This window comes from Montipora foliosa, chromosome 11 (assembly GCF_036669935.1).
Source record: "Montipora foliosa isolate CH-2021 chromosome 11, ASM3666993v2, whole genome shotgun sequence".
NCBI lineage: Eukaryota > Metazoa > Cnidaria > Anthozoa > Scleractinia > Acroporidae > Montipora > Montipora foliosa.
In genome coordinates this window covers 50,704,870-50,731,396 of record NC_090879.1, presented here as the reverse complement: position 1 = coordinate 50,731,396, position 26,527 = coordinate 50,704,870, and the positions used below count along the sequence as shown (strand labels likewise).

The following is a 26,527-nucleotide window of genomic DNA, read 5'->3' as shown; positions in this document are numbered from 1 at the left end:
TGGGTCTAAGAATTTGTAAAGAACAAAAGATCGCTGGCGGGAATCTGTCAACACTTCCCTCAGGCGGAAACATACACACTTTTAATTTTTCGATGAGAGAATGAAAGAAATTCTCTTCGTGGTTCGAGGGTGTTAAAAAGTACTTGTGTGAATGATCCGTTTCACACGAATATCGTAGAATATGTGACTTACTTCTACACTTTGACCGCTTTAATTAAGAGTTTTTTTCTGAAAAGGTGAGTTTACTAGATAGAGAATTGGTTGGAATTGTTCAAATGCTTTCACGATTTGCTGGAACCAACTGCATTGAGGTTTATGTACACTCTGAATTCGTGGAGTGAGTTTTCTTTTTTACCACACATTGATCTTTTACATGTATTAAAAGTGAAGGAACATGCACGTACAAAATCGGCACTCGCATAATATGACATCGATTGACCTTTTGTCTTCCTACGGCCTAGGCCTTTGAAAGACTTGCAAGAAGATCTATAATTGTGTGTGGCAAAAAAGATCATTGTAGTTTTTTTAATGTTCTTGAAAGTACTTGGGAAACAAACGGCAATTTCCGACACCTCTTTGTACGAACATCTCTCTGGTAATGTTTCGATTCAATATATAATGTGATGTGGCGAGCGTTGTAAACAATTATTATGTTTTCGAACGATCTGTTGAGGCAGTGTTGAGCACATCTGCAGTTATTATTATTGTCAGGCTTTCCCGACAAAAATTCTCCGGAATTTAGGTGTTGAATTCCCTATGATAATATAATAATATTGATTTGAAAAAAACCGGAAATCGCAAGCGAAAGGCCCTTGACTTCAATTACAGAAAGTGAACAAAACATTACGCAAACCTGTTGAAATCTACGCCAACTGTGAGAATCTGTGTTAAGAAAGCGCATGCCATGTTATCATTTAGCCGATACATTTTTCTTACTAAATATATCGATGTTTTTTTTACAGTGTCGATTCTTCTGTTAATTGAAGATAACGCGGAGCACTTTGGCAAACACTTCATTGTTTTCTAAATCCCCATGACCTCTAGACGAAAGCCTGAAAATGAGAGCACATTGTTGACATCGTTTAGAGACTTATTTTTCAGATAGCCAAGCAACTGAGGCATTTTGGTCGTGCATTTGTGTAGCATCTGCAGTTGTAAAAGATTCTTTAATTGTAGGTTTCCGTGAATTGAGATTGTAAACATGACGAGGTGTGCCGCAAGACAGTTATCAATTTCCGCTCGCGTATCACATGGCGCGCCGCAAAGTACTTTGTCCATTGAGTAAACACGAAAAGCAATTTAGCATTAGCAATATTAAAGTTGATAGTTTTCTAAAATGAGCATTTGGCATTTTCGGGCCAGTGGGCTGTATGAAAGAAATTAATGAGTAGGCCCTCAAGGTTAAATGAGGGCACCTGAGCAAAGCGAACCGAGTGAACGATATTATCATATCATCAAATATTCAAAAATCGAAACTTGTTTTGATTTTTGGATTATAGTTCGGTAGTTTTCAAAAGGCAGTGTTTTTCTAAAAATAATTTCATATGAAAATTCACAGTAGCCCCCCAACAATCCTCACTTTTCATACTACTTACGCATGAATTTTTTTCCTCCTACTTTTCTTTGACATGACTCCTCTTCTTCCAAATAATATTTGCCAAATCCCACTCTCCTCAAAACTTTAAATGAGCGATTCCCGAAATAGGAGTTTCCATTTTTTTCTCACTGCTGGCTAACTGATACTGCAGATGTTTAATTCTGCCAAATCTCGCCAAAGGAGAAAGGTTGTAACCCCTTGAGTCAACCCTGTCCCATTTTTTTCCTATTTTTAGACCTTCACCTTAAGTCATATACATCAAAATATAGAAGTTCTAAAAATAGAAAGATAGGGAAAGAGTTGACTCAAGCATACAATACAGATGGGAGCTCCTGGCAATGGGCTCCTGATCTTTCTCATTGACAGATTGGTCATTTAATTTTTGGAAGGGGCAGGGGGGAGGAGGGTTATGAGCAAATTCTTCTGAGGTTGCATTTTGTTAATATTTATGTTTAAAGGAATTTTTCACCAACACAAACCACTGCATTTATCATTTCAATTTCTATTGTACAAACCTCAACAATAAGTGGTGTTTGGCCCAAAATGTTCCAGTACTAATTTCAAAATGTACCCCTCCCCCCCCCAAAAAAAAAATGTACCCCCTTCCCCTCCAAACGACCCCTTCCTCCTAGAACATAATAAACAATCTCTCCCTTAAGTAGGACAAGCATTCACTGCAATATTAATATCGTGGAAGGTCGAGGCTCCAGGTAACAGGCTCCTGGAAAGATCTGTTACAGGCATGAAAGTGCTAAGCAACAAAGTGAGGGCAAAAGGCTATCAAGTTTGGCTGGCACTGAAGTAACAATATTGATGATGAAGTCACTGATTTATCGCTGTTCTTTGTTTTTATTAAGTGCCAATATGTCAGCCATTTCTGTACTGTGGACACTGCTGTCAGTTATTTTACTATTTACTGGCTCATTGGCTATATTTTCCCCATTCTGGTATGAGCATCTTCCAGATCCAAAGTCAGCGAACAGAAGTGAATCTTTCGTAGCATTTGGGCCACTAAGATTTTGCTTCCAGGATCAATTTGTGACGTTACAAGAGATCAACGAGTTTCAGGATTCAAAGTACTGCTCTTTTTACGAAGGAATTTTTCCTGGAATTCCATCCATATTCTGGAAGGTAGCTGCAATTATCTATGCAGTTGCACTTATGCTACAGCTGGTGGCCCTTGTTTTGGCGCACGTCTTTTGTTGTCGGAAATTTGTTTTTGGGAAGTCAGTTACCTCTGTTGCTGCAATCATTCAGAGCACTTCAGGTAACCATTTTTAACTAAAAAATTAATCTTTTTTTGGTCACTGTCAAGGGGTTAACTAGCTTTTACAATAATGCTGAGGTTCATGAAGTTCTAAATTTCACCTTATTTCCACACACCAACTCATACAACGAAAAATGTAGGAAACAGAAATAGAATGTGAGGGTCACACCGTGTTTGAAAGGTTTCGTAATTACATAAAACCCACAATGAAAAACTTGTTGGTAATATCTTGGTCAAATCTGGCTCAGATTCCCAAGCAACTGTTTATAAAAACGATCCTACCTAGGGTCTTGCTAGAGTGTAGAATTCTGTAACACATTCCTGTAGGGACAATCAAGATTAGATGTGGATCCTAATAGGAATCTGAATGGGATTATTATCCTAATGAGGATATGACACAATAAGGATCCAAAAAGGAAACAGACCCTGGAATCAGGACCCTAAATGGGTAAATGATCGCACCCGGATTCTGAGAACAATGGATTCTATTCAATTTTAAGGTCCTTTATTGGATAAGGATCCAATTTACCGGTAGTCTATCACATCTGATTATGATTCAGTTCAGAGTCTCAAATAACAGTTCAACAGTACTGTAGTTAAATGACTTTCCTCATGTTGCAACCAACAGGAAATGATGTTGTTTCGGGGTTGGGTCCACAGCTTAGAAATTGGAAAATATTCAATGTTTTTTCAATCATTTTGTTTTGCAGTTGTTCTCCTTCTTGTCAGTTTTGTCATATTCTGGTCTGGTCTAAAATCCCTCTTTGTAAGACAACACTGTGGCTCTTCAAGTTCTTACTTCAATGCAGGAACATGTCAGATAGCTTGGGGGAGTGTTCTGGCCATTGTCAGTACAGGGCTTCTTATTTTCTGCCCAATGATTGCTTACTATTTGTCAGTTACAACTCCAAGATCAAAGGCAACAGTAGTTTAACAGCTTTGACCGTATAGCAAATTGTGGAAGTCATAAATTAGTGCACAAGAAAATCCTGCACCTCTTGCAAGCAAGTAAACTCTTCCATTTGAAAACCCATGCAAAGTTTTTCCCTGGCCATCATTCAGGGAGGTGGATGTTTTAGAGAACAAAACAATTCATTTTGAAACCGGGGAAAGCAATGAGAGTTTGTGCATTCCTTTAGGTGAATCATTAAAAACACATTATTATTGTCTACTGTTTTAACTTGATTAACCTTGTTAATCCTCAGAATGAGCCTTATATATTTTACTCTGTGTTTAATGCCAGAGTGAGACAATAATAATAATAACAATAATAATATTAGTAATGGGAACTGGCACAGAGGAATGGGTTAAGTGACCCAGAGTTAATTAGATTTTCTCAGCTGTTAGATTGGTTATTTTTAGGGTATAAACATTTTTTGCAAACTGATTACATTTTTATCAACCTGGTGATAAAAAGCAACTAAAATATGCCAAGGTAGTTACTTAATTTAAGGCACCAGTGAACAACATTTGTTTAAGGGTGCATTCAAAAGTATCATGGGTGGCGACTTGGTACCTCCAAAATCTTGGCACTCGCAAACTCTTCATCCAATCTCAAAATCTCATCAGCCTGTGCGAAGAGTCTCAAAGTCTTGTAACTTCTATTACATTTATTCCACTGTGAATTCTTGCATGTTTTGGTCTCAGTCTCGATCTAGGATTTGCAAACAAGGGTCTTGGCATCTTGGCGAGTCTTGGATTTTACCATTCGTTACCCCTAGTATCCTTGATTAAAAGTCAACGCCATTGGATAAAGCCAAAATATTATTAAGCCCCCTCCTTGAATTTTTCTCCTCAGTACTGCAGTGCTCCTGAATTGAAAAATAATAATGTCAAAGCCATTGTCAAAAGCCATGTCAACTATAACCAGCTTGAGTAGCACCCTCAATAAAACAATAATATGGAAGAAATGCTATAATATTAAAGGTTAATCGATTTCTTCATATTCTTCAAGTGGCACTATGAATTAAAATTCTAGAAAACATATATTATCATTATTCCCAGTCATGTAATGAGTATTTTCATTTCTGTTTTAAGAAAACAAAATTAATTTTGAAATATTTTTTCAAAAACTCTCAATCTATTAAAGATAATTACTTTTGTAGAAAAAATGGGTCTGCAGATTTTTTACATTTAATCAACCACTGCAGTGACTGTTGTAATATATCATTAGTAAAGTTAGAGCGAGTTTCAATTGAGTGTCGTAAAACCAAAACCAAAGTAATTACTTTGGCCAATCAGAGAGGACTGAGACAATCCGGCAAACCAATCAAAACTCGAAGTAATTACACGTAGCCGACACAAAGCGCGGGAAAATGTGCACGCGTGAGCCACGATTGGTTTTGGTTTAACTTCTGATTGGTTGAAAAAATGGCGCGAGAACTTTGAACCAATCACTGAGTGAAGTAATCATAAACCAAAGTAATTATCTAATTACTTTCGAAACCTAATTGAAAAGCGCTCTATCAAGAGCTTATTGCAATCCTTTTGGTGCCAGATTGGTTTTTATTTAAATTTGGTTAGTTCATTACAAAGGGCAGGCACAAAACTCAGACCGGATCAACTCGGATTGCTCACCCTGGATGAGCCAAAAACGGTTTTGTAAGCCAAAACTATTCAACGCTTGTGCCGATTTCACCAAGTTTAGCTTAGAGATTAGAGCTAGGGTAATTTCTCTAGGCCTTATCATATTTTTGACATCAATCCGCAGTGAGCGAAACGAGGTGATCTGATTCAACTTTTGTACCTGCCTATATAAAATTTAGTAATGTTCCGGTATTATATTTCGGCTGGCAAAACCTGTGTTCTTCAGGTTCAATGAGACTTTTAATACATTGGATTGCTGATGAAAGCTAGTTTGCCAGCCGAAATATAGTACATTCATTACTAAATCAAATCTATGTAATAATGTTGTATTGGCTCTTGCTAACCCAAGGCCTAAACCTTAATTGGAATCATTGACAAAGACTAAACTTTCAATTCAACCCACGTCCAACAAAGCAATATAGTAGCCCTCCAAGCGACCTCAGGCAGTGGTTGTCCTCTCAATGGGAACCAAAACATTTTCGGAGGTGGATTTCTCATTAATTTTGGACAGTTGAACTTTATAACCGGCTTTGTAAACCTGCCCTGTAGTGTGTTTGAAGTTTCAAGTACAGGGCAGGGTTACAAACCTGGAGTTACAAAGCTGGTTACAAAGTTTAACCATTCAATATTGCTGAGAAATCACCTGAAAGTGTTTTTGGTCCCGATCAAGTGGACAAACTGCCACCAGAGGTGGCTTGCAGGACTGCTATGGGGGGGATACTTGGGTGAATTTTCGCTGGTTATGTGCCGCTGGCCTCTCAGAACCCCTATTCTTTATAGTCTATTTTATGGCCAATTGTAGACACCCCACTTAGTCACTTTTGGGTAAATGTACTAGTAATTTTAGTGACCCCAACTTAGTCACTTTCTGTTTATTCATAAACAAGAACCTAATATTGTGAACAATATTATTATTTTTTAGCCTTGTAAATAGTTCTTTCACTATTTACAGGCTTTCGAATCAATCAAGCATGCAAAATGATGGAGTGGAAAATTTAATTCATGAATACGTATAAGTATATAAAAAGCAATCATGAAAAAAAAAACCATTCTTGTACTTCTGAACACTCCAGCAAAGACAGAAAAAAATTGATGGTCCATATTTACAAAAAGACAACACAAACTCGCTTTCCTTTCTTTCACCCCATGGTGTCTAGAAAAATCAGGGAACCAGAGAAGTCATCTCCAGGTTCTCTCAGTGTTCCAAGATGGCGGGCATGTCAAATTCCCGACATTGATAGGTGCATTATAAAACCATTAATTCTCGGAGGGATGCTTGTCTGAAATTTGAATATTTGAATTTAACCCCTAAAGGAGACCATTTGGGCGTGGCTCAAGCTTTTTGTGACCCCTAAAGGAGACCAATCTGGGCGTGGCTTAAGCAAATTTTGACTCCTAAAAACAAGTTAAAAAGAAAATTTGACTTCTGTTTCTCTTCGCATAGTTCTGTGTTTCTTCGCGGAACCCTAAACGAGACCTTGGCGGCTTAAAATATTGGCGCTTTGCCCTGAACACCCTAAGCGAGACCAAAATCCAAAATTTACACCCCTAAGCGGGACAACGAGCATCCCTGTCTGTTTCATAATTGACTACCAAGGAATTGAAAATGGCTCAAATCGCGTCGAATCTGGAAAAAAAAAACACACAGGAAGTAAGTGACCCACAATTGCAATAAGGTTAGGCTTACTGAGAATGTTTTCGTATAATTATCATCTCAAGTCCCTTGCAAATCCTTATATTTTTGTTGGCCTTCGCAGTGAGCTTACGGCGCCTGTGATGGAATCCCGTCGTGTATTAAAGGGGACTGGAAAAGAGGATGATGTAATGCCAAGATTATTATGGGTTAAAGGAAGGTTGAAGGACGTATTCTTCGCTTGACTCGTGTTGTGGAAAAGAGTTCAGCAACTTTCTTTCCTTCTTCGCAAACGAAATACGTGTTTTCGAGAAACGTAGCTCAATAGAAAAGACAGCAAGGTATTGATAGCAACGAATTATCCACCTCTTGCGACTTTGAAAAGACCTCTAGGCGCGAATTTGAGGTTGAACGAAAATGGCACCCATAAATGTGCCTTCAAGATTGCAGTTTCCCACAGATGTCCATCCAGCCCATGACTATATGAAAACCGTGAAAACAAGTCAATACAGTGAAGCACTTATTGAAGTGAGGCAGAATGGGCAGATGAGGAAATGCAGCCCGATTACTTCCGAAGCAGATATGGGCAGTTTCGTTTCTTGCAGCATGGCGGCCGAGCACGAACAAATTCGTCTTCGTCGACGAGAGCTTGTTTTGCAGTGGTTTACGAAGACGCAAACCTTGGCCTGCCGTACAAGTGAAGTGTGGCCAGGCGTCACTTGCGGCATAGAAGAAGGAGAAAGAGCCGTGAAAGCAAAGTTTCCTCGGGAACCCGAAGAAAAGAAGTCTGCAGTTGAAAACGATGATGTGTCAGACATATTCGTATCGCGAGCGACCTCGTTGGAATTTGAAAGAGACCCATCGGCCTGCAGACTTGAGTTCAAGCAAGAGAAGAAGTGCTGCAGCGAATTTTTTGAGTGCCAGTTAAAAGGTGAGGATCCTGATGTTGTACATATTACGGAAAGGATTTACGCATTATCGTGTACATTTCGACGCGTGGGTGTGACTTGAAATACCCAGTCAACTTTCGTTCGAAGACGACGCAAACATACTTACACCACACAACCTTCAAGAGCTTTTACAAAGTCGAGTTTATTTTATTCCTTCGCTTTAATTATGCGATGTCTTCCCGACTGACTTTATATTTCTTGCAATAAGCAGCTTCTCGGAGAAGAAAGCTATTTCTCTAAGTTTAATATGTTCGCACTTGGCTTTTGTTTGAAGTCGAGGATTAACTTGGAATCACGTGATGCCTGAATTTATGACGTTTTTCCCGCTCAACGGTTTAGGGAAACGAAGGGGGTCTAATTGTAGCCAGATCAAACATGGTAATTCGCTTTTTTTACCTATCCCACAATACAGTTTATTTTGGGGGTTATTTGCATTAAAGCAATGGATATCCAGTTCACTGAAGCATGATACAGTCTCAAGAGTAATTAACTTGTATTGTTTTTATGTAAAGACCCCCAAGACGTATTACATTATGGGATGGTAAAAATAGTCAATTGCAATTTTCAGTACAAGAAGAACCATGCAATAGCATATTAGAGGTAATATATTTTTTTTTTGGCTTTTTAAAACTGTGTTAATTTCTTTCAGTCATTGCTTGTGATTCCTAGTAAACACAAGTTTCTGAAGTGAGGATGTTGTGTCGTGACATTTTTGCTTGATAATTTTAATGTTTTACAGACACCCAAATTGTTTGGAATGACAGCCCTCCATTGTTGGTGCCCTTATCAGTACAAGAGACTGCACACAGTACAGACGTGTATGACCACAACAGTCAGCCTACACAGAAAGTTGATGTTTCTCCTGCCCCTTCACCTGTTAGCGAACAAATGCAATCAGATGAGGAAAAGCTGTTTAATGAAGATACTAATCAGGCTAAAGTTAAGGTTGATGAAGAACTGGTCATGAGCTTGGATTTGAATCCTTTGATTCACAAGAATGTCGAGGCTCCAAACAATAAACAAAGGCCCAGAAGGTAAGGTTTCCATGACAACATTGTGTGGGAATCTGGAATATTTTACCAACCCATCTGATTGTCTTCGGATATTTTAGTGTTGCCAAATTTGGAGGGGGATTATTGAGGTCTTACAGTCAAAATAGTCAGTGCATTCCGCCTATAATTGGAGAATAGTTATGATTAACTGCTAATGGACTGCATTATCCGTTTCAAACTTTCAAATTTAATTTGCAGGGCCGGAGCCAGTATTAGGCAATCCAAGGCACTTGCCTCAGTCATTTTTTCATAATTTTTTAAAATAATGTGGGATCGTAGTGCCGTCTTTAAATGTAGGCATCAAAAACGCGCAAATTCCTGCGAAGAGGATTTAACCGTGGACATTCCCTCTGTCATAATTCTTTTTCTTGCTACGGCCAGGGGTTTCATTAGAAGCTGGTCACTGGCGGTATAAGTCTGTTTGTCAGAAATTTGCCCTTCACCACCGGCTACTTTGCCTCGATTTTCACTCAAACCCTTGTAGAAGGCAAGAGTGACTGCCGCTTACATTGATTAGCCCCAGCATCTACTTCTAGTGAAATACTGAAAGGCTTGCCTTGCACCCCCAACTTTCAAGCATGATTTTGGAAAAAATTAAAAAGTAGGGCCTTTGTTTACAGATGTTGACAATAAACTTGACGAAATCTAATGTTGTGTCTTTCTTGTGACAGTAATAAGTTAGTCAACTCTGAAAATACCTTTTAAAAGATTTTTTAAAGTCTGTTTACTCCCTCTGAATGCAATGGTCTTGTGTGTAAGCCGCACCCGCGATTTTTGGCCCAAACCTTAAGCAAAAAGGTGCGGCTTATAAAGAAGTCTTTATGGTAATATTTTTATTGTATTCCAAAGATCAGCCGCAATGCTTCCCGGTTCCCTTATTTTGAATGTCGTGCAATGCAAGTTGGGTACTGATGACATTTTGTGGTTGCTTTGCTTCACGTCTCCTTGCCTTGTTTATATTGTGTATATTTTCGTGATGAGATTCAGTTCAATTTGTGACCCCTAGTTGGAACCAGAATCCTCGTTGAGCAAAGAAAGAAGAGAAAATCAAGGCGAAGGAGAAGAAGAAAGCAATTCTTTGCTTGCAAATTTAGGCCCTCACAATTGCCTTTCAGCCTTTGTGATCGATGCCCTGTTATGCCGGCTGAGGTGGAATATTTTGGATGAATCCTAATTCAGATTGTTTGAATCGCCGCCTAGAAACTTATGCTAGAATCTTTTCTGGTTTTCGCTTGCTTTCTACCACAGAACAGATTTTGACTCTAAGTTCCTGTGAATCGGACAGCAATGCAACTGCAAAACATCATCAGAACCCAATCTAGGCCATTTCTGAGTTCATGTTTCTTTGGAAGACAATAAAAAATTATTTCACTAGGTAATGCATTTTGTAACACATTTTTCAACAAGTACAATTGGAACATTTTAGGTGTGTCCAATTCTTTCACTCAAAGTACAAACTTTGAAAGGTTCCAGAACCTTCGAAGCATTTAAAACGCTTTAAACCTTTTCTTTCCATCCTTTCAAATGACAGCTACCGTGAACCAAATGAACGGTAGAAAGTTCAAAACGATTCAAACAATAGAAACGATATTAAAAGTCCAATGTTTTGGATCAAAATGTAACACGCTCAACGAAAAATTTTGCCATTTTACAAACTTTTTTTTTGGTGCTGTGTGCTAACAAAGCAAAATAAATGCAAGGCAAGTATCAAAATAAACAGCAGACATAATAGGCAAGCTTTTGTTTTTGGTATTATTCCAGATAAATACTTTGTAACAAAGAAATAACAGCTAAAAGTCGGGTATTGTTGGTAATTAACATTTGACAACCAATACCATGTGCAAAGCCATGTAGCATAAAAAATGAAAAAAAGTACCTAATTAGTATTTTTTCTTGACTTTTAGACATGCGGTTAAAAAAGTAAAAAGGAACATATGGTGTGTAACCCAGCCAGAGTCCCCTCCTGTGTATAGCAAAAGAAAGAAAACTTGTGAAGCTGCAAAACCAAAAAAACTGAGGCAGCGGCGAGGTGAAGCAGGGGAAAAAACAAAGCCTGAATTTGTTGAAACGAAGCGATCAAGAATGCCCAAAACACAATCACCATCGAAGGGTAGAAAAAGGAAAATTCCCACTTCCCCTGTCGTGGAAGAACCTAAAGACTCTGGTGTTTCCAGTGCAAGTCCAGGCAGTGGATGTGGAAGTGGTAGCAGTGGCAGCTCTAGTGGTAGCAATAGCAGTGGGGATGCTTCTGGTGGTACTGGACAGTCATCAGTTCGACAGAATGCGGGTCGAGGAAATGGCGGGGATGATGGTGAAAAGGGCGGGAAGAAACCGTGGTGGCACCTGCCAAGCTCAGAAGATGATTCGGGTCCTGAAAAGGACGAAGACGATAAGAAAGGCAGTGATGGTGGATCCCAGGAAAAGATGGAAGTTGACAACCCTCAACAAGATGGTTCTTGTTATTCATTTTTGCCAGGGGGAGTCGATAATGGTGAACAGTGCCACAGTCCTGGTGGGGCCAATATGTCGTTTACGCGTCCCAAGGTAAACCAAAAATAGTTGCCTTTGTTTATTCTTTATATCGTTTTGTTTTCTTTGATACTGAAGTACTTGAACAACTGAAAAGGAAATAATTAGCTGTATAATGTTATTTTATGAAAAGCACAAAATATGTGGACCTTTTTAATGTAACCTGTTTGGAGGTAGTGACCATCCCATTTGCTTCCTGTAGTGTGATTTCTTTGTACTAGAGAGTCTTTTGATTCCTACAGCAATAATATTGTCATTTTAATTCTTTCTTTTTTTGTTCATAGGTCACAGTCACATTGCCAGACCTCCAGCATGCATGTTACTGTGCATCTTCAAATTGCCGCAATATGAACTGTAAAGATGTAAGTTAGAAACATGTCGTAAGTAATAACATGATTTAGTGCAAATTTGGAAGAGGGCAATTGAGTTATTAAGCTTGGGATTGTAAAAGTGCACATGTTATTAATGAAACTTCTTGTTTTCCTTGGTTGGATAAGATAACATTATCTTGTCTTGTCTGTTGATAGGTCAAGGAAGAGTTGGATCATAGGAAGACACACAAAGATTGTTTGCAGTGTGAGCGCTGTAAATATTTGGGCAGTGTTATCCAACAACATGCGAACATTTGCCGTCTACCAGGATGCAGGGTCCCAGAATGTAGTATTATAAGGTGATGAACCACGTTGATAACAAACCTAATTTGCTTTCATGCTTTTATTACAGGTAATCACATGGTTTTTCTCGTGTAAGTTGGAATAAACAAGGACAAGTAAAATTGCAATTGCCAATGAAATGGTACATTCGTGTTTGGGACAAGCAACATTTGTGCGGTTGACGCATTCTGAAATCATAAGTCTTAAGTTGCTCGCTAAAGGGAGACTCAAAACAAGAAGGGAAAGGTAGTGATTGAAAAATGTTTATTTTCAGGAATGGGAGTGGTGGTAAAAAGAATACTAGAAAGCCTCTACTGTCCAAGACACCCAGGGAACCAGTCCATGTGCAGTTGCGCTATGAAGCAGCATTTATGCCACAACCTTTCCTCCCTTTGCCATTCAGTGGTTTCTCTTATGACGGCAAAGTGATTTTTCGCGTAAGTATTTTTAAATTGCTCTCCTTTTATCATGCCTCAACACTAATGCTTTTGGCTAATGGAGAGGCACGTCATTTGAGGAAAGGCAAAGATCCAAAGTACTTTCCTCATTTTGCCTACAGACGCAAAGGGCTGTTGTATGGTAACTAAAGGGCAAACATAACATAACATGAGGTTCCCTGAGAAGTTAACAAAAAAAGAAGCAATTTTCAGATACACTTTTGTGGAAAATTTTCAGTTTGAGTCTGAGCATCAATAGAGAAACAACAAGGCTTAATTGTATGTACGTCCTTATTTCTCTGAAAATTGTGAGCAATCTTTCAAAATTACTTTTGACTTGAGGAGGCCTCTATGTACAGTGTTTTAGTATATGCTCAGGGCTCTAAATAAAAAAACTGAAGTTGCCTTTTCGCAAAAGATAAGTTGCCAATAAGTAAGTTCAATTTCCAAAGGCTGGAAAAAAATTCAAACCTTTCCATCAACACTCACTGCAAGAAAATCTTACCACATGTTCAATGTGCTAGCAAAATGTAAAGAAAGCAAGGAAAACTGCCAAAATTGATGCTAGCGGTCGTGTTGTTGGTTACACGCGTGAAACGCAATCAAGATGGCGAATACAAAGTATGTTCTTTCAATACCAGCGGTCTTTTTGTAAAATGCTGCACCTGGGATTAACACGGAAGTAACACAGCTCGTAGTGGCGTCACATTGAAATGTTGAAAGCAAAAATCCACATTTTTAAATGGAAAACAGACATTGATTTGATTTGATCCACATTTTTTCACAGTAAAGCAGTCGCAGGTGTTCCGTAATCTGAATCACTTCATTTTATTTTTGTCAGAAATTAACTCGCCAAGTTGGCGACTAAAGGAGAATTTTAGTCGCCAAGGTAGAAGTTTTAGTCACACTGGCACTTATACCTATCAAAAAGTGCAGCTTGAAGTTGTCATACATGTAGTTTTGCTGGTTGGTAATAATTTATTGTTTTTCAACAGAACTCCTCTCTTTTTCCTGAGACTGGCAGCTATTTTCAGGAACACATCGACTATCATGTCAACAGGAGTGTTAAATTGGGTGAAGGTAGCTATGGCCAAGTTTACCAAGTCTACTGTCAGTCAAACTTGAGTAACAAGGTGGTCATTAAGGAGGTAAAGTCTTTTTTTGGGGAGTCTGTGTTCATTTCAAAGTTCAATAAAATAATTAAGGTGGATTTTCACTGATGCAAATTTTGACACATGCACCTATGCAGTGTAAACTTGAATTGGCCTGACGCGCATAAATAAAATGCAATGAAGTTGAACCTCGCTGAACTTTCACGGTTATGCGTAGCTATTAATACATCTCTAATTTGTTTATGCTTGTAAAGCCAATTCAAGTTTATGTACACATAGCCACGTAAAAATTCAAGACAATGCAAATACACCTCAATTAAGGAGCTTGTCTGAGGATGATCATGGCTACAAGATTGTGTTCCAAAAATGTTATTTCCCACTTTTGAAATTATGTCATGATTAATCCAGTGCAAATCAGTCTGCATGGAAAGTGCATATCAACATTCCAGGAATAAAATTAGAATGAACAGTGAGGCTGTTTTGATTAAAAATTTATTGTCAGGTCATCCTTCACATGATGCCAATGTACTTAATTTGCCTCAGTGGGGAACCAATTCTAGGCAAGCCTCTGTATTTTATCCAGGACTCAAGTACTTTATCCCATTGTTTCCTGAACCACCCTCTACTGATGAGTAAAATTGTCTGCGGTTAGACAGAGTAAAATCTGTTGTCTCACTCCCAGAAGTCAATAAAATATTAAGCAAATCGTCATCTCTTTCCTCCTTTAAATCTACTCTTGCAACATTCCTTGCCCTTTCTCTTCATCCATTCATTTCTTAATTGCCTTGTTCAGCTGTTGTTCCTTTCTTTTTTGTGCACTACACACTGTCACCGGGTTGTATGAGTGTCCGTGGTGCCAATAGGCTTGCAGCGCATGCATAAATCACTAAAATAAACAGGTCTGTTGGAAGCGTGCTTGAGTTTTAACAAAATGAGTGCCAAAATTGGCAAGAATTTGTATTCGCGGTCGTCCGGTCGTCCCAGACAAGTTTATTAACTCCAGAGGTCATCCATTGGACGAGTGAAGGTTTAATAAATGTTGTTTCATGAATGCCATGAAATGTTATAATATAGAATGTACTTTCGTTCTGATCGCTTTTTGTTCAAAGGAAACTTCCAGAAAATAAGGAATAAACATGCAGCTTTCCTCAGCAATGAATTCTCAAGTTTGGGTGCCATGTTTGACCATGCAGTATATTTAATGAAACGACTGCAGTCTCAATTTTCTTGTAACTTACCGCTGACATGGTTGTCACCAAGTCGTTTAGCAAAGAGCAAAGGGTGACTTGTGATGTAAGCTGATAACGTGGCGTTAGGTACAAGGTGTTTTGCCACCTTGGGCAAAAAGGAAAACAACTGAAGCAGAACCTGCTGCTTACAAACAGGAAAAACACAAAATCTTTGTAGCATACAAAGGGAAGTCACTAGACAGGAGCGTCGAAATTTTGGTTCTTTGAATCGTAACTATGTAAGCTATATTCAAGTTTTACCGTGGCAGATATGGACCACTGTAAATTGGGTTCCCACGGTGCAAATAACATAATACTCTAGAGTCAAAATGTGACCTTTCATGCGAAAAGGGGGCTTATGGATTTCACAGTGAATAGATTTCACGGTCACGGCCCATGAAATTGAAATTTCATGGTGTGTTCACTCTTGCTCCAATTCTTTTCACTATGCTCAGTAAAAAAGTTCATGGCGTGAAATCGAAGACCTTGAAAATAATGGAGTCACGTCATGGACTCACCCATGTTCACGCGGTGAAATTATGTTGCTATCCAGAATAACAGGAAAATTTTGTGGTCTGATTTTGGAATTAAAATTGCGATAAACAAGGATAAACAATGTTTTTCAGAAATTGAATAGTAGTATTTGTCTTCTCTTGTGTGAAAAGTTTTAAGTTTTTATGGGGCGCCATTTCGTTAATTTCAGCGAAATTGAAGTTGGTACATACCATTATTTTGCTTTGTTGATGGCACAACGATCTATAATTTGGATGAAAATGATGACTGGCACGAATTACGGTACCCAGCAAAACAGTTTATTTATTAGTTTCTCCAGTAGTATAAAAAATCAAATACACTGAAAAAAATCAGTGTAGGAGGAGAGCAAAGCATCCAAAAGCGCACTAGGCCCCATACGAGGGATTCTCCTCAATTCTGCATAATCAACGGTTTGGTCAAAAATACGCAATGAAATTTACATCCCCCGATCGGGGTCTGTGGCCAAAAATGCTCTCACATAGGTTAAAAAGGTGATTTATCCGCTGAGATTTTGCAAACTGAACAGTCCTTGCATGAGAATATGTACCTACATAGATTTTTATGAGCCTTCTGAAGACTACAGGCTTTTTATGGCAAAACTCGATGACGTGTTTGTTTGCTTTCGGCCGCCATATTTGCGTGTATCCATGCAAAGCATTATAAATTTGATTTGGAGTAAAACGTTTCTTTGAATATCTCCCGCACAAAACATCGCACAGACCTGAACCTTTGCGAGACGCTTTCAATATTCATCTTCTTTTATCTTGTTGATCGTTGACTTTATTTGGTGAACTGTGTTGATGATGGTGTGACAGTGAAAACCGGCAAGAGGTGACGAGAAGTGTCTACAATTTAACAGAAAGCGTCTCCATACCAAATAATATATTATAATTTTGACGAATAAGTTGAGTTCGGAATATCGCACAGCCCTGAGATTCGGAGTGGTTCTTTAGTTACATTACTCTGATACCATGTGTCAATTTCTTGACTCAATTTATTGAATGGTAAGCAATTTTAATTTTCACTGCAATGAAATACAAACCTTGACAAAAATGTTCAGAAAATCATGTTAAAAGTGCTGGCAAATTTTGGGGAATAAGGTTCAATTTTCTCATAAAATTTACGTGCTGCTCGCAGCCTCGGATTCTTGGAAAAAGTACTCGTACTGCTATGTTTGGATTTAAGTGTATTTTGACGGTGTCTGACATTTGCAGAGTAACCCTAAATGCTAACCGTTTTAAATCGGGTTCTTAGACTTAAATAATGTTTATCAGCGCTATTTGAAATGGGTTCTTTGACTTAAATAATGTTTATCAGTGCTATTTGTAGGCAGTCTACAGTCTGCAAATGTCAGACACTGGTATTTTGAGCAGTTACTCGCCCCATTTGGTGCAATTAAATAAAAACATACTATTAAGTGAGTTGCTGTGATTTTCCTTGTTGTCCCAAAGATTAATGCTCATAACCCATTATGCTTGGTGATCTGGAAAAGAGATTTGGATCACTGCTCGTCCTTGCCGGAAAATGCTCAGCACTCACATGCTCGCAAAATCCATTCGCTGGCGTGCAATGTTTCTTCACTTGAGTTAAATCAACTTTACAGTGGACAAAAATTAATGATCATCAAAGGGTTCACGTCAATGTTTCTTTTACACTGCAAATCTGCCAGAAATCCAAACCCAACGTATTGTAATGAAATTTTGAGGAGGACTTTTTTTCCACGGCGTGAACTATTTCATGGTGGTATGATAAATTTTCATGCAAAGCTCACGCTGTTTTAAAGGAATTTCACGGAAGTTCAGCTTGCTTTATATAATTTCACAGTTGTCTGCCGTGAAATCGGCATCAATGTGAAGTTTTCATAAGCCCCCTGTTTGCGTGAAGGGTCACAAATTTGTAATTTCCTATGAGAGTGTGAAATAAAACGCAACTGCTCAAGTTACAAGACATTTTATCGACCATTTTCTATACTTCCGCATTTTTGCCCGGCTGACGACTTTGATAGAAAATGAATATGGACCCCTGCTGATGAAGAATAAAGCAGCTGCTGTTTCCAAAACGATAGAATTACCTGGCGATAAATAACCTTGTCTAGGAGAGTCAGGCGATTGTGAGCTTTGTGTTGAATTCGCACATTTCTTGTCAAACTTTATAACACTTGAAAGGGAAAAAAACTGAACTAACAAACAAAAACCCAGTGTCTTGCCATCATTTTGACACAGATGTATCCTTTTTTTGGCAAGTAAACACACAAGGTAACATGGTCACAACGCCTGCTGAATTCAAGGACACTTTCGATTTTGCGATTTATTTGAACATAGCAAAAACCTCCCAAAGTGTTTCGCTGATGGTATTTGTGACCGTCCAGATGAAAAGGATACTTAGACCATTTCTTCCCAAACACTGTTTGAAACAAATTTAAACGCATTTGAAACCGTTTCAAACACGTTTCAAACGCGTGTCAAATAAAAGCGTTTCATCGCGTTTCAAAGGCGAGTGCCACATTTCATTGTGTTTGAAACAGAAGAATTAACATGTGCATGATTATAATATTAAATGTTACCTGTCGGTTCTTCTGCATGAATAGCAGATCAGTCTTTATAAGTTTTGTCAAATATGAATGACTTTCACTTTTTTTCTAAACGTTTCTGAAAGCTAAATAATTTAAAGGTCTTAAAAATGGAAATGAACGAAAGTACTCATTCAAAAACATTGACTCAATAAAGCCTGCATGATTTTATCAAGTGTGAAGATCTCAAGTCCTTTCCGTGATTAGTCTTAGCACATATACAACAGATGAAGTTCTTCCACGCACATATGACACAATGCTGCAAATCTTTGTGGCCACAATTTTGTGCTTCACGCAACACTCTTCATCGAACATTTTCTTTGTAGGCAAATGTGCAACAATTCATTTTTCACATAAATGAAGAACTTGGTGTACACACCTGCTCTGCATGGGCCGTACGTCATCCACCGGTTTTGCTCTTGTTGCGTTATCAAAGCAATGTGCTGTATGTCCAAGACATATCTCATGCCGCGCAATTATTTACCGAAGAGTTTACGGTACATGTTCGCAAATAATTTTCGTAAGAGTTAAGTTTTTAAAAAAAAGATAACGAATGATGATATTTTGAAGACAGACATAGGGAAAGAGGTTCGCTTAGGAAATTGTCACGTCTCAAGATAGGGGTGCTAAGGCAACCGTGACAATGTGACAAGGTTTGTTTGTACAAGTAATAAACTTCACACGAGTGAAACAGTTGCATAAAAATTATCTTTGAAAGGCGAAAAAGAAGAGGTTAATAAGGCACTCCGATTGTTTTACAGTAAAAACAACAAGTATCCTGCTCGTTTTGGCTCTGGTTTCAAAGGCCCGTTGAAAAAACAAATTATGATATCTTGCGGCGATACGGGTCAGCTAATAAGATATATGTCGACACTGCAGCCTGTAATCTCGGACGTCTTTTTCAAATTCTTTCTGCAAATTGCAGTGTTTCCAATTAGTGCGCTATGTGTCGTTTATACTTTTAATGATTTTTCTAAGGAAATGGAAATACATTGTGGACTGTTTTAAACGAAGAGAATGCCCATGAGAATTGAGAATCTCAACAGTTGAAGTTATCGCTTCAGGTATTTCAAAATATTCCTGTTAGCGAGTTTATAAAATTGACTGTGAATTTGAAAGTGGTTTCAATGGCAGAAGTTACGGACGTACTATGAAAATTTCAATGTTGGTTTGAATGGAAGCTACTGATTCTCCGGAGGGCAGCCTTTGTCAAGTCTTTCACACTAACGGCTTCGGCTTGCTGGTATTTTTCCAGCTGACATCGTTTCGTGCGTCGCTTCCACATGCACATTTTTACCGGCAGAGCCAAGTTTTATGAATTGAAATGTCACTGGAAAGGCAGACTATGTTTCCACCGCTATGTTTCCTCTGAGAAAATTTTCTACGGAACAGTTATTTCACGCAAGAGCCCAACCAGGTGACACCGTTTACACGGAATTCTCACTCATCATTTTAAAAGGTATGACATTATTTCAACAGCAATATATCTTCCACGGCTTGCTAGGAAACAAAAAACGCATACATGTTGTCTTCTGATTCCTTCGTATAAACGGCAAGCTTGAATAAAACAAAAGGATACTTTTGAGAAACAAATGAAACGGAAAATTACTTGTATTTTTTCCGCTTATGGAATAATTATGCGACAGTAATAATAATTATTATGTTCATTGTTGACAGATGTAGCACAGGTTGGCGCTTCAAACACAGATAAAACACCTTTTCCTTTGTTTCAAATAGTTTCAAACACATTTCAAACAGTTTCAAACGCGTTTCAAACACAAACGCACTTGAAATGCTTTTTAGTTAAGCATCCTTTTCATCTGGACGGTCACATTTTTTATATTCACTGTTCAAAATTGGTTGTTCTCATGTTACAAATGTTGTTGCTGATGGCAAAATATTTTATTCTGGATCGACAATTCCTGAGAACGTCCTTTTGCTTTTCCTAAAAACTGTGTATCAATATTTTTTTTTTTTTTCAGCAATAATTATATGTTTTGTATAAAGCAGGCTAACAAAACCTGTACTTTGCTTAGCTCGCATTTTTGAGTGTTAAAATAGAATTTTCGGTCCTGTTTCTGACATAGTGAGTCATATATTTTGAGGTCTCCCATCCACATACTTAACTTACTGAATGTTTGTCTTGGAAAGCTGTCAGAAGCTCAGAGCTAAGGCTTAAACTTGTGTGCATGGTGACTTCATTGTCACAGCTCATGAGATTTGCAAGTCAGATCTATTCATGCATGTTTTTTTAAATTTGTTTAGACTAATTATGCAATAAAAAAAGAAGAAGTAGAGATCTACAAACTTCTGGGCGATCACCACAACATAGTGAAGCACTATGGTGGAACATTTAGAGGCAACAATGGTTTTGCGTGTATATTCATGGAAAAGTGTGGTATGTTAATGAGATTGTAACCTGCTACTGAAGGCCCCAGTTGTTTAAAGGGTGGATAACTTTATCCACTGTATCCAGTGGATAAGTCATTTATACTGTAGATACAGGTGTATAGAGGATATTACAAGGCGGCAAGAAAATATGAATTTTATTCCAAGTGTTAAAAACAATAATTTTTATGAGAGAGTGCAGCGGGTAAATGGTATTGTTTTTAACATGAGAAAATAAAATTCATATCTTCAATGCAAGCCATTGTAATTTTCTTTTTATCATATAGACAGGAGTGTTTTACTCACCATTTTTCTTTCTTACACCGAGCACAAATTTATCACAAATTCTTGCAGCTTGGTGGCAGGAATTTCTTCAATTTTCGCATTTCTTCTCCACTTGCAAGGATCTCCTTGAATAATTTTTAGTTGTATGAAGTTTTCTTGGTGTTAGCATTTTCTTGTTTCTCAGAGAAGGATTGTATCCCAGCTTCAGAGAAGTTCACAAATCTACATGTATCCCTCGACTGTTTACACAAACAACCATACAAAGGCGCGAAATGATGTCATCGACATCCTCACTAGTGAGGATGTGGAAAATATGCCACTGGGGTCCCAGATGTAGTTACATATGATTTTATGAGTAGTGTATTTTCCAATAAAACACTCCTGTCTATATAATATAGTGTCTATTCACAGGATAAAGCTATCTGGCCTTTGAACAACTTGCGCCTAGATGTTGAATTTAAATTTCTATGTTTTGCCTGAGTAATTCAAAGTTTATCTGGCTTTTTTTCCCTATAGAGGAGTCCCTTCACGACTACATGAAGAAAATTCCAGGAGGTCGACTCTCCGTTGATGAAGCTATGTTTAACTGGCCTCAGGTTCTTGATGGCTTGGTCTACCTCCACGATCTGGGTGTTATTCATAAAGATATAAAAGGTGATTGAGCATCGGAGTACATGTATTATGCAGTGGGGTCATAGATTCAGCTTTGGCTGGACCAAAGAACCTGGGTCTCTAAAAAAAGCTGTTACATGTTAAAACTTTTAGCTGAAATGTATGTCTGATTGTGCTGCAAAAATTAATGAGTTTCAGCAGGCATTGCACCATGTAACATAAAAGGTTGAAACTGGTCTCAAAATGCTGTTACTACATTCCTGTAAAACAAGTTGATACTAGTTCCTTAGCCTTGACCGGTTTCTGATTGACTTGCACAGTGTAGCGTAATACCACGCAGCAAGGCCAGTTTCACGGAGTGGTGTTACATGGTGAAACTGTGGTCTTTATCACCTCTGCGATCGTTGTGGCCTTTGCAAAAGTAGAAAGCAGTTATACTTTTCTTGAAACTTGTCTCACAACTGAAGTTCAACAAATTTTCATGAAACCAACCATGTTACACGGTGCAACGCCTGCTGAAATTTGTTTTACTGTGCTACTGCACAGAAGTTAGGCTAAAAGATTCAATGTGTAACAGCAGCTTTAGGAACTGAGCCTGGAGAGAGAGTTTCTTTAATTTGTATTCATGTCTGCAAATAGTTACACTCTCAGGTCGTAAGATAGAACTTATCAACTAGAGGCCCTGTCTCTCAATCCTAGTTCCTAATTTCTGGGTGCCGTAAAACTATTCCCAATAATTAAAGAATAAAGCATGGAGTTCTTTGTGTTTTGCCCTGAAGATGGCTTGATTAGCCAAAGCATTTTTTTAGCAGAGGTTTCATTGTCAAAATGAATTTTAATCTTATGTTTGAAAGAATCTATGTTAATTAATTAATTCAATTTAGGAAGAGAAGTGGCCAATGCTTTTTAGCAGACGTTTTTGTCGGCTGTCGATACTTATTGAAACCAATGCCACTTCACTGTTACTCCCATGAGTATTGCCAGAAATGAGAAAGAAAAAAACTTGCAACAAACAATGTTGTAGAACATAATAAGGTCAGTAGTACCAGGGGGGAAAATTGATGATTACTAGCAAAAAGGACACGGAAGAAAAACAGAATAGCTGACTCGAAGTGCAACAAAGAAAAGATGAATGACATTGAAGAATTTCTGAGTAGTGCATAAAATTTGACCTAACTTTCAATAGATGGTTTGGTCAACAGTTAGTTAACCACTGTGGCTTTCAGCATTTTCTTTTTCCACTGCCTTCAATAATTATTACTGTAGAGTTCTTGGTCTGAGAGGTACTGTATATGTGTCACACGTGTATTCAGATGTGACAGGCAAAATTGCAAATTCCTATACTTAGTCCTTCAGCTACCACTACAGTATATTTTTGATAGAAAACCAAACCACAGATATTATTTTGAACTTATGAAAGGTGCACGAAAATGGTTAAAAAACCTCTACTTGCCCAATTCTTGAATTTGTCAGCTGTCGATAAAAGGTGAAACCACAGTAAACCCATTGACTCCGAGGGGTTCCCCATTGACGAGGAAAATCATTTGGCGTTAGACAGAGTAAAATACTAAGTCTGGCCAGTTTAGGCCAGTTTGGACGTCAAAGGGTTAACCATTGTAGCCTTCTAGAATAGCATTAATTTTAAAGTAAAGAATGCTTGTTAATCTTTTCTCAGCTAAGAATGTGTTGATCAAGGAAGGAAGGGCACTATTGGCTGACTTCGATTCAGCTAAAAGAATTCCATCAGAATTGACAGAACCTGGACTCACTCCTATGGGGACTAGAGGATTCAGTGCACCAGAGGTATGTTATTGTAATGGGGGATGTTTTGGGGAGATCTTAAGTTTAACCTTTTGTTTTTTTCTTGAAAAACCTAACATGAAATTCCTTTTACTGATAAAATTATCATAACATCACAAACTCCCTCACTTTTTACGAGGATGACAGTTCTGTAGTTCCATTGCTTCTTTTTGTGGCAGGTTCTTGGGTGTTTTATTCCTCACGTTCTGGCCTACTTACCCTTTTGACACGGTGCAGAAACACTAAGTTGTTAGAATGTAAACATTTATTGAACCTTGTATTTCAAATTCTGTAGGTCTTGAATAGTCTACCACATGGACGACCTGCAGATGTTTACAACATGGGCTGCTTTCTGATTGAATTGACAATAGGGGTACCAACCTGGGATACTCTTAAGAAAAAGGTAGGGTAGCATTATTACAGGTACCATGCATCCAGGACATAATGAAATCAATGATGGGACATAAAGTGCAATGTGAATGATTATTATGAGAAATTGCAATAACAAGAACATTAATCCTTAAGGGAATGTGGCATGTGTTGACTACTTGACAAAATCAATTTTTTTTCAAACTAAATGATTTTCCTTCAACAGATAAACGAGTTGAGCCGGTTAGATCCAGAGCTTGCAAAGATGGTAACAGCTTGTGTTTCGGTAAGGAAAAAAATGAAAATAATGTTGCTAAATGTTTTTCATTTCATCTAAGTCCGTGGTAACTTGTGTTTTTCTCCTGTAAAGAAACAAATCTTACTTGGAAACTGGGTTACAGATCATTCCTTATCCAAAAAACAGAAGATTCTTTTGTCTTTTAACAGGATAATCCAAAAGACCGTCCCACAGTGCGTGCTCTGTTAGAGTATCCAGTCGTCAAGCGTTACAACTCAAAGTAAGAAAAGACTAACTGGTAATGTTACTGTGAAGAGGAAGATTAAACCAAAGTGTGGATTAGGTTTAAAATTCTGGGTTTCCGATGAGATCTAGCAGAGAGCAAAAATTGCTGGGTTTTTCACCTGAATTTGCTACCTACTTTAGTGAGATTCAGTTTTTCAGAGGTTTTTAAGTGGTCACTTTCTTTTAATTTGTAGCAACAACTGACATGTATGTGTATCGACAAACATCATTTCTTAAGTTCAAAGTTACCTTTTTCTGGGAAAAAGACTAAGATTAAAATAATTAATGCTATGATTTTGTAAGAGGCCTGAAGAGACCTACCAGTAATTGTCCACACTCGTGACAAGGGCTGACTCCTTTAAACACGAAGGTGCACTATAAAAGGTGTGGTGCCATTTGCACATGCAGATAATTTGTCAATCAACCGTGGTTGCTTACAGAGCTCTGTGATAATTTCAGCCTCGTTTCCAGGGTCTCTCTTGCAACCGGTGTATATCAGGATCTCCTCCCCGGTTGCAAGAGAGACCTTGGGAACGAGGTTGCAATAATCTGTGCACAAAAAAAGCCCCTAATGGCAATGTTTCAGTAATATGTTATTGTCGTTCCCTTTTTTTTTTTAAGCCCTCGCCCCTTTTCTCGGACTGAAAATACCTCATAGGGGTTCTGTTTCTTTGTTTCTGTTTGTTGATTACCATCTTGTGCTTGATTGACTTCAAACAAAAGCAGAGTGAAGCAAGCCCTTTTATAGTACGTCGTCTTGTTTAATTAGGAGAGTGAGTTTGTCCCTCTTACTGAAGTCGTAGACACCGTCATTGCTGATAGTTTTTATAGGTAGATGTTAGGGTTTATTTTGTATTGTTGCTACGCATGGAAATAGCAATCATTTTTACCAACAGTCATTTTTTGTTTTTGTTTTTATTAGGCGTTGAAGAGACAATTGTGGCTATTTGATTGCCTGAAAAGAACTTGTCTATCTACATGTATAACAAATGCAGTAGTAGATTTTCTTTTAAGCTCAGTAAAGATACAAATAATTTTTGCTAAGTAGTTAGTTGAATGTGAAGACAAGTACTAAGTTGGATGCGTGTGATTTAGATAATCATAATGTACACTTTACATGTAGCAGTGGTTTCAGTGAGTACCGACAGCCAATGAAAATTGTCAGCTTCTTCATTCAGAGAAGTTCGCTCCTTTTTTCCTCTGAATGGAAGTAATTAAAGACAGATTCTTTCAAATCGTGGCGATGATAACGGTTGGTTACTCTACTCAACTCAATTTTTTTTTCAAAACTCCTGCACCGTGCTTGTTGAGCGCTGTGGCTGAATTTGACCTTCAAGCACGTAAGCTGCCCAATAACATCACTAACAAACACTGTGGGCTCCTAAACATCAATTTGAAAGCCTTGCACTTCAGGGTATCGCGTTTTTTGGATAAAAGTCAAATCAGAGTTAGATTAAGCTTTCTGTGCTCAAAAATGTTGCATTTGTGGGATAGATTGGTTTGTTTGAAGTGCCAACCTTCTGTTGTCATTGTTACCGTAAGACGGCAGATTTGAACCCTTTCTGGACCAGCCCTCGAGGTCTTGTAAAAACTGAGAAGAACGCGTCAGATCTCTAAGATCTCTAAACGACTTGTAAGTCTTCGCTGACTATAAACAATACACGCCGTCTGACAGTTCTCCCAATAGTAAATGATAAATTAATTTTGTAAGTAAGTAAAAGGTTTATTTCACAACACTTCCACATGGTGGCTCTTCGTTTGTGAAAAAACTAATTATCTAAATTAAAAATTTATAATCTACAAAATATTATTAAATACATATATACATATAACTTGTGTGGAATGTTAAAAGAATTCGATGAATTAGCTTAATGCAGTTAGGTAGTTAAAATGATCATTGCAGTAATTTAAAGTTAAGTAAACAATTTTGCTCGTTTGCAAAGAAGCCTGAAAAAATCCGTACTCATATATTTTTTTTCCTTTGAAGCTGTTACGCTACTGGGATGATCATTACACTTCTTCGAGTCGTGTAAGCCATATTCTGCAGCTTTTATGCAGAGCTAGAAAATTATTTTAAGTTCTTCATTGTAAGGGGTCAGTTATATTAGTTCAAAACAGTATGTCGTATAATCAACGGTTCTGGACGGTCGATACATAGTTTTTCCCCGTCATTAATATAAAGATTAGGTTTTCTGTAAGAAAATGAGTCAATTTTTCCACCTCTAGTGGAGTAATTTTTGTTTTAATAAATAGGTACTTTTTTTCCTTTTGATTGGCCAGTTTTGATTTACGTGCAGTGCTTATTGACAAATACCCATCGAGCCTTCATTCGGGAAGTTGAGAAGGGGGCCTCTGTCTTCCAGTTTAACGCTGGACTATTGAGATTGCGCTGGCTTCATGCA

At 38.0% G+C, this 26,527-nt stretch overlaps 2 protein-coding genes and 1 long non-coding RNA gene across 3 annotated transcripts; 2 read left to right on the top strand and 1 right to left on the bottom strand.

The window, feature by feature from the left end:
• Window positions 1-8: 8 nt before the first annotated feature.
• Window positions 9-4,033, top strand: LOC137974646 (LHFPL tetraspan subfamily member 2a protein-like). Its single transcript, XM_068821565.1, has 3 exons — window positions 9-236; window positions 2,455-2,864; window positions 3,575-4,033. Exons 2-3 carry the CDS (start codon window positions 2,462-2,464, stop codon window positions 3,796-3,798), a joined length of 627 nt encoding a protein of 208 aa, XP_068677666.1. The 5' UTR covers window positions 9-236; window positions 2,455-2,461; the 3' UTR covers window positions 3,799-4,033.
• Window positions 3,356-7,249, bottom strand: LOC137974647 (uncharacterized). The gene is made up of 2 exons (XR_011117487.1): window positions 7,138-7,249; window positions 3,356-4,675 (listed from the first exon to the last, which is right to left on the bottom strand). It is a non-coding gene; the product is annotated as an uncharacterized lncRNA (long non-coding RNA).
• A 67-nt stretch (window positions 7,250-7,316) lies between these two features.
• LOC137974645 (uncharacterized) lies at window positions 7,317-25,464 on the top strand. Its single transcript, XM_068821564.1, has 14 exons — window positions 7,317-8,014; window positions 8,773-9,067; window positions 10,990-11,629; window positions 11,899-11,976; window positions 12,142-12,284; window positions 12,542-12,704; window positions 13,700-13,852; window positions 20,414-20,546; window positions 21,338-21,475; window positions 23,109-23,236; window positions 23,529-23,636; window positions 23,829-23,888; window positions 24,050-24,120; window positions 25,048-25,464. The coding sequence occupies exons 1-14, from the start codon at window positions 7,501-7,503 to the stop codon at window positions 25,052-25,054; spliced, it is 2,631 nt and encodes an 876-aa protein (XP_068677665.1). The 5' UTR covers window positions 7,317-7,500; the 3' UTR covers window positions 25,055-25,464.
• The last annotated feature ends 1,063 nt before the right edge of the window (window positions 25,465-26,527 follow it).

Excerpts from the sequence above, each read along its gene's own strand:
- LOC137974645 (XM_068821564.1), top strand. The coding sequence starts at position 7,501 with ATGGCACCCATAAATGTGCCTTCAAGATTGCAGTTTCCCACAGATGTC. Across the intron at positions 13,853-20,413 it reads ACAAGGTGGTCATTAAGGAG|ACTAATTATGCAATAAAAAA; the intron begins GTAAAGTCTTTT and ends AAATTTGTTTAG. Across the intron at positions 21,476-23,108 it reads TATTCATAAAGATATAAAAG|CTAAGAATGTGTTGATCAAG; the intron begins GTGATTGAGCAT and ends ATCTTTTCTCAG.
- LOC137974646 (XM_068821565.1), top strand. The coding sequence starts at position 2,462 with ATGTCAGCCATTTCTGTACTGTGGACACTGCTGTCAGTTATTTTACTA. Across the intron at positions 2,865-3,574 it reads AATCATTCAGAGCACTTCAG|TTGTTCTCCTTCTTGTCAGT; the intron begins GTAACCATTTTT and ends TTTGTTTTGCAG.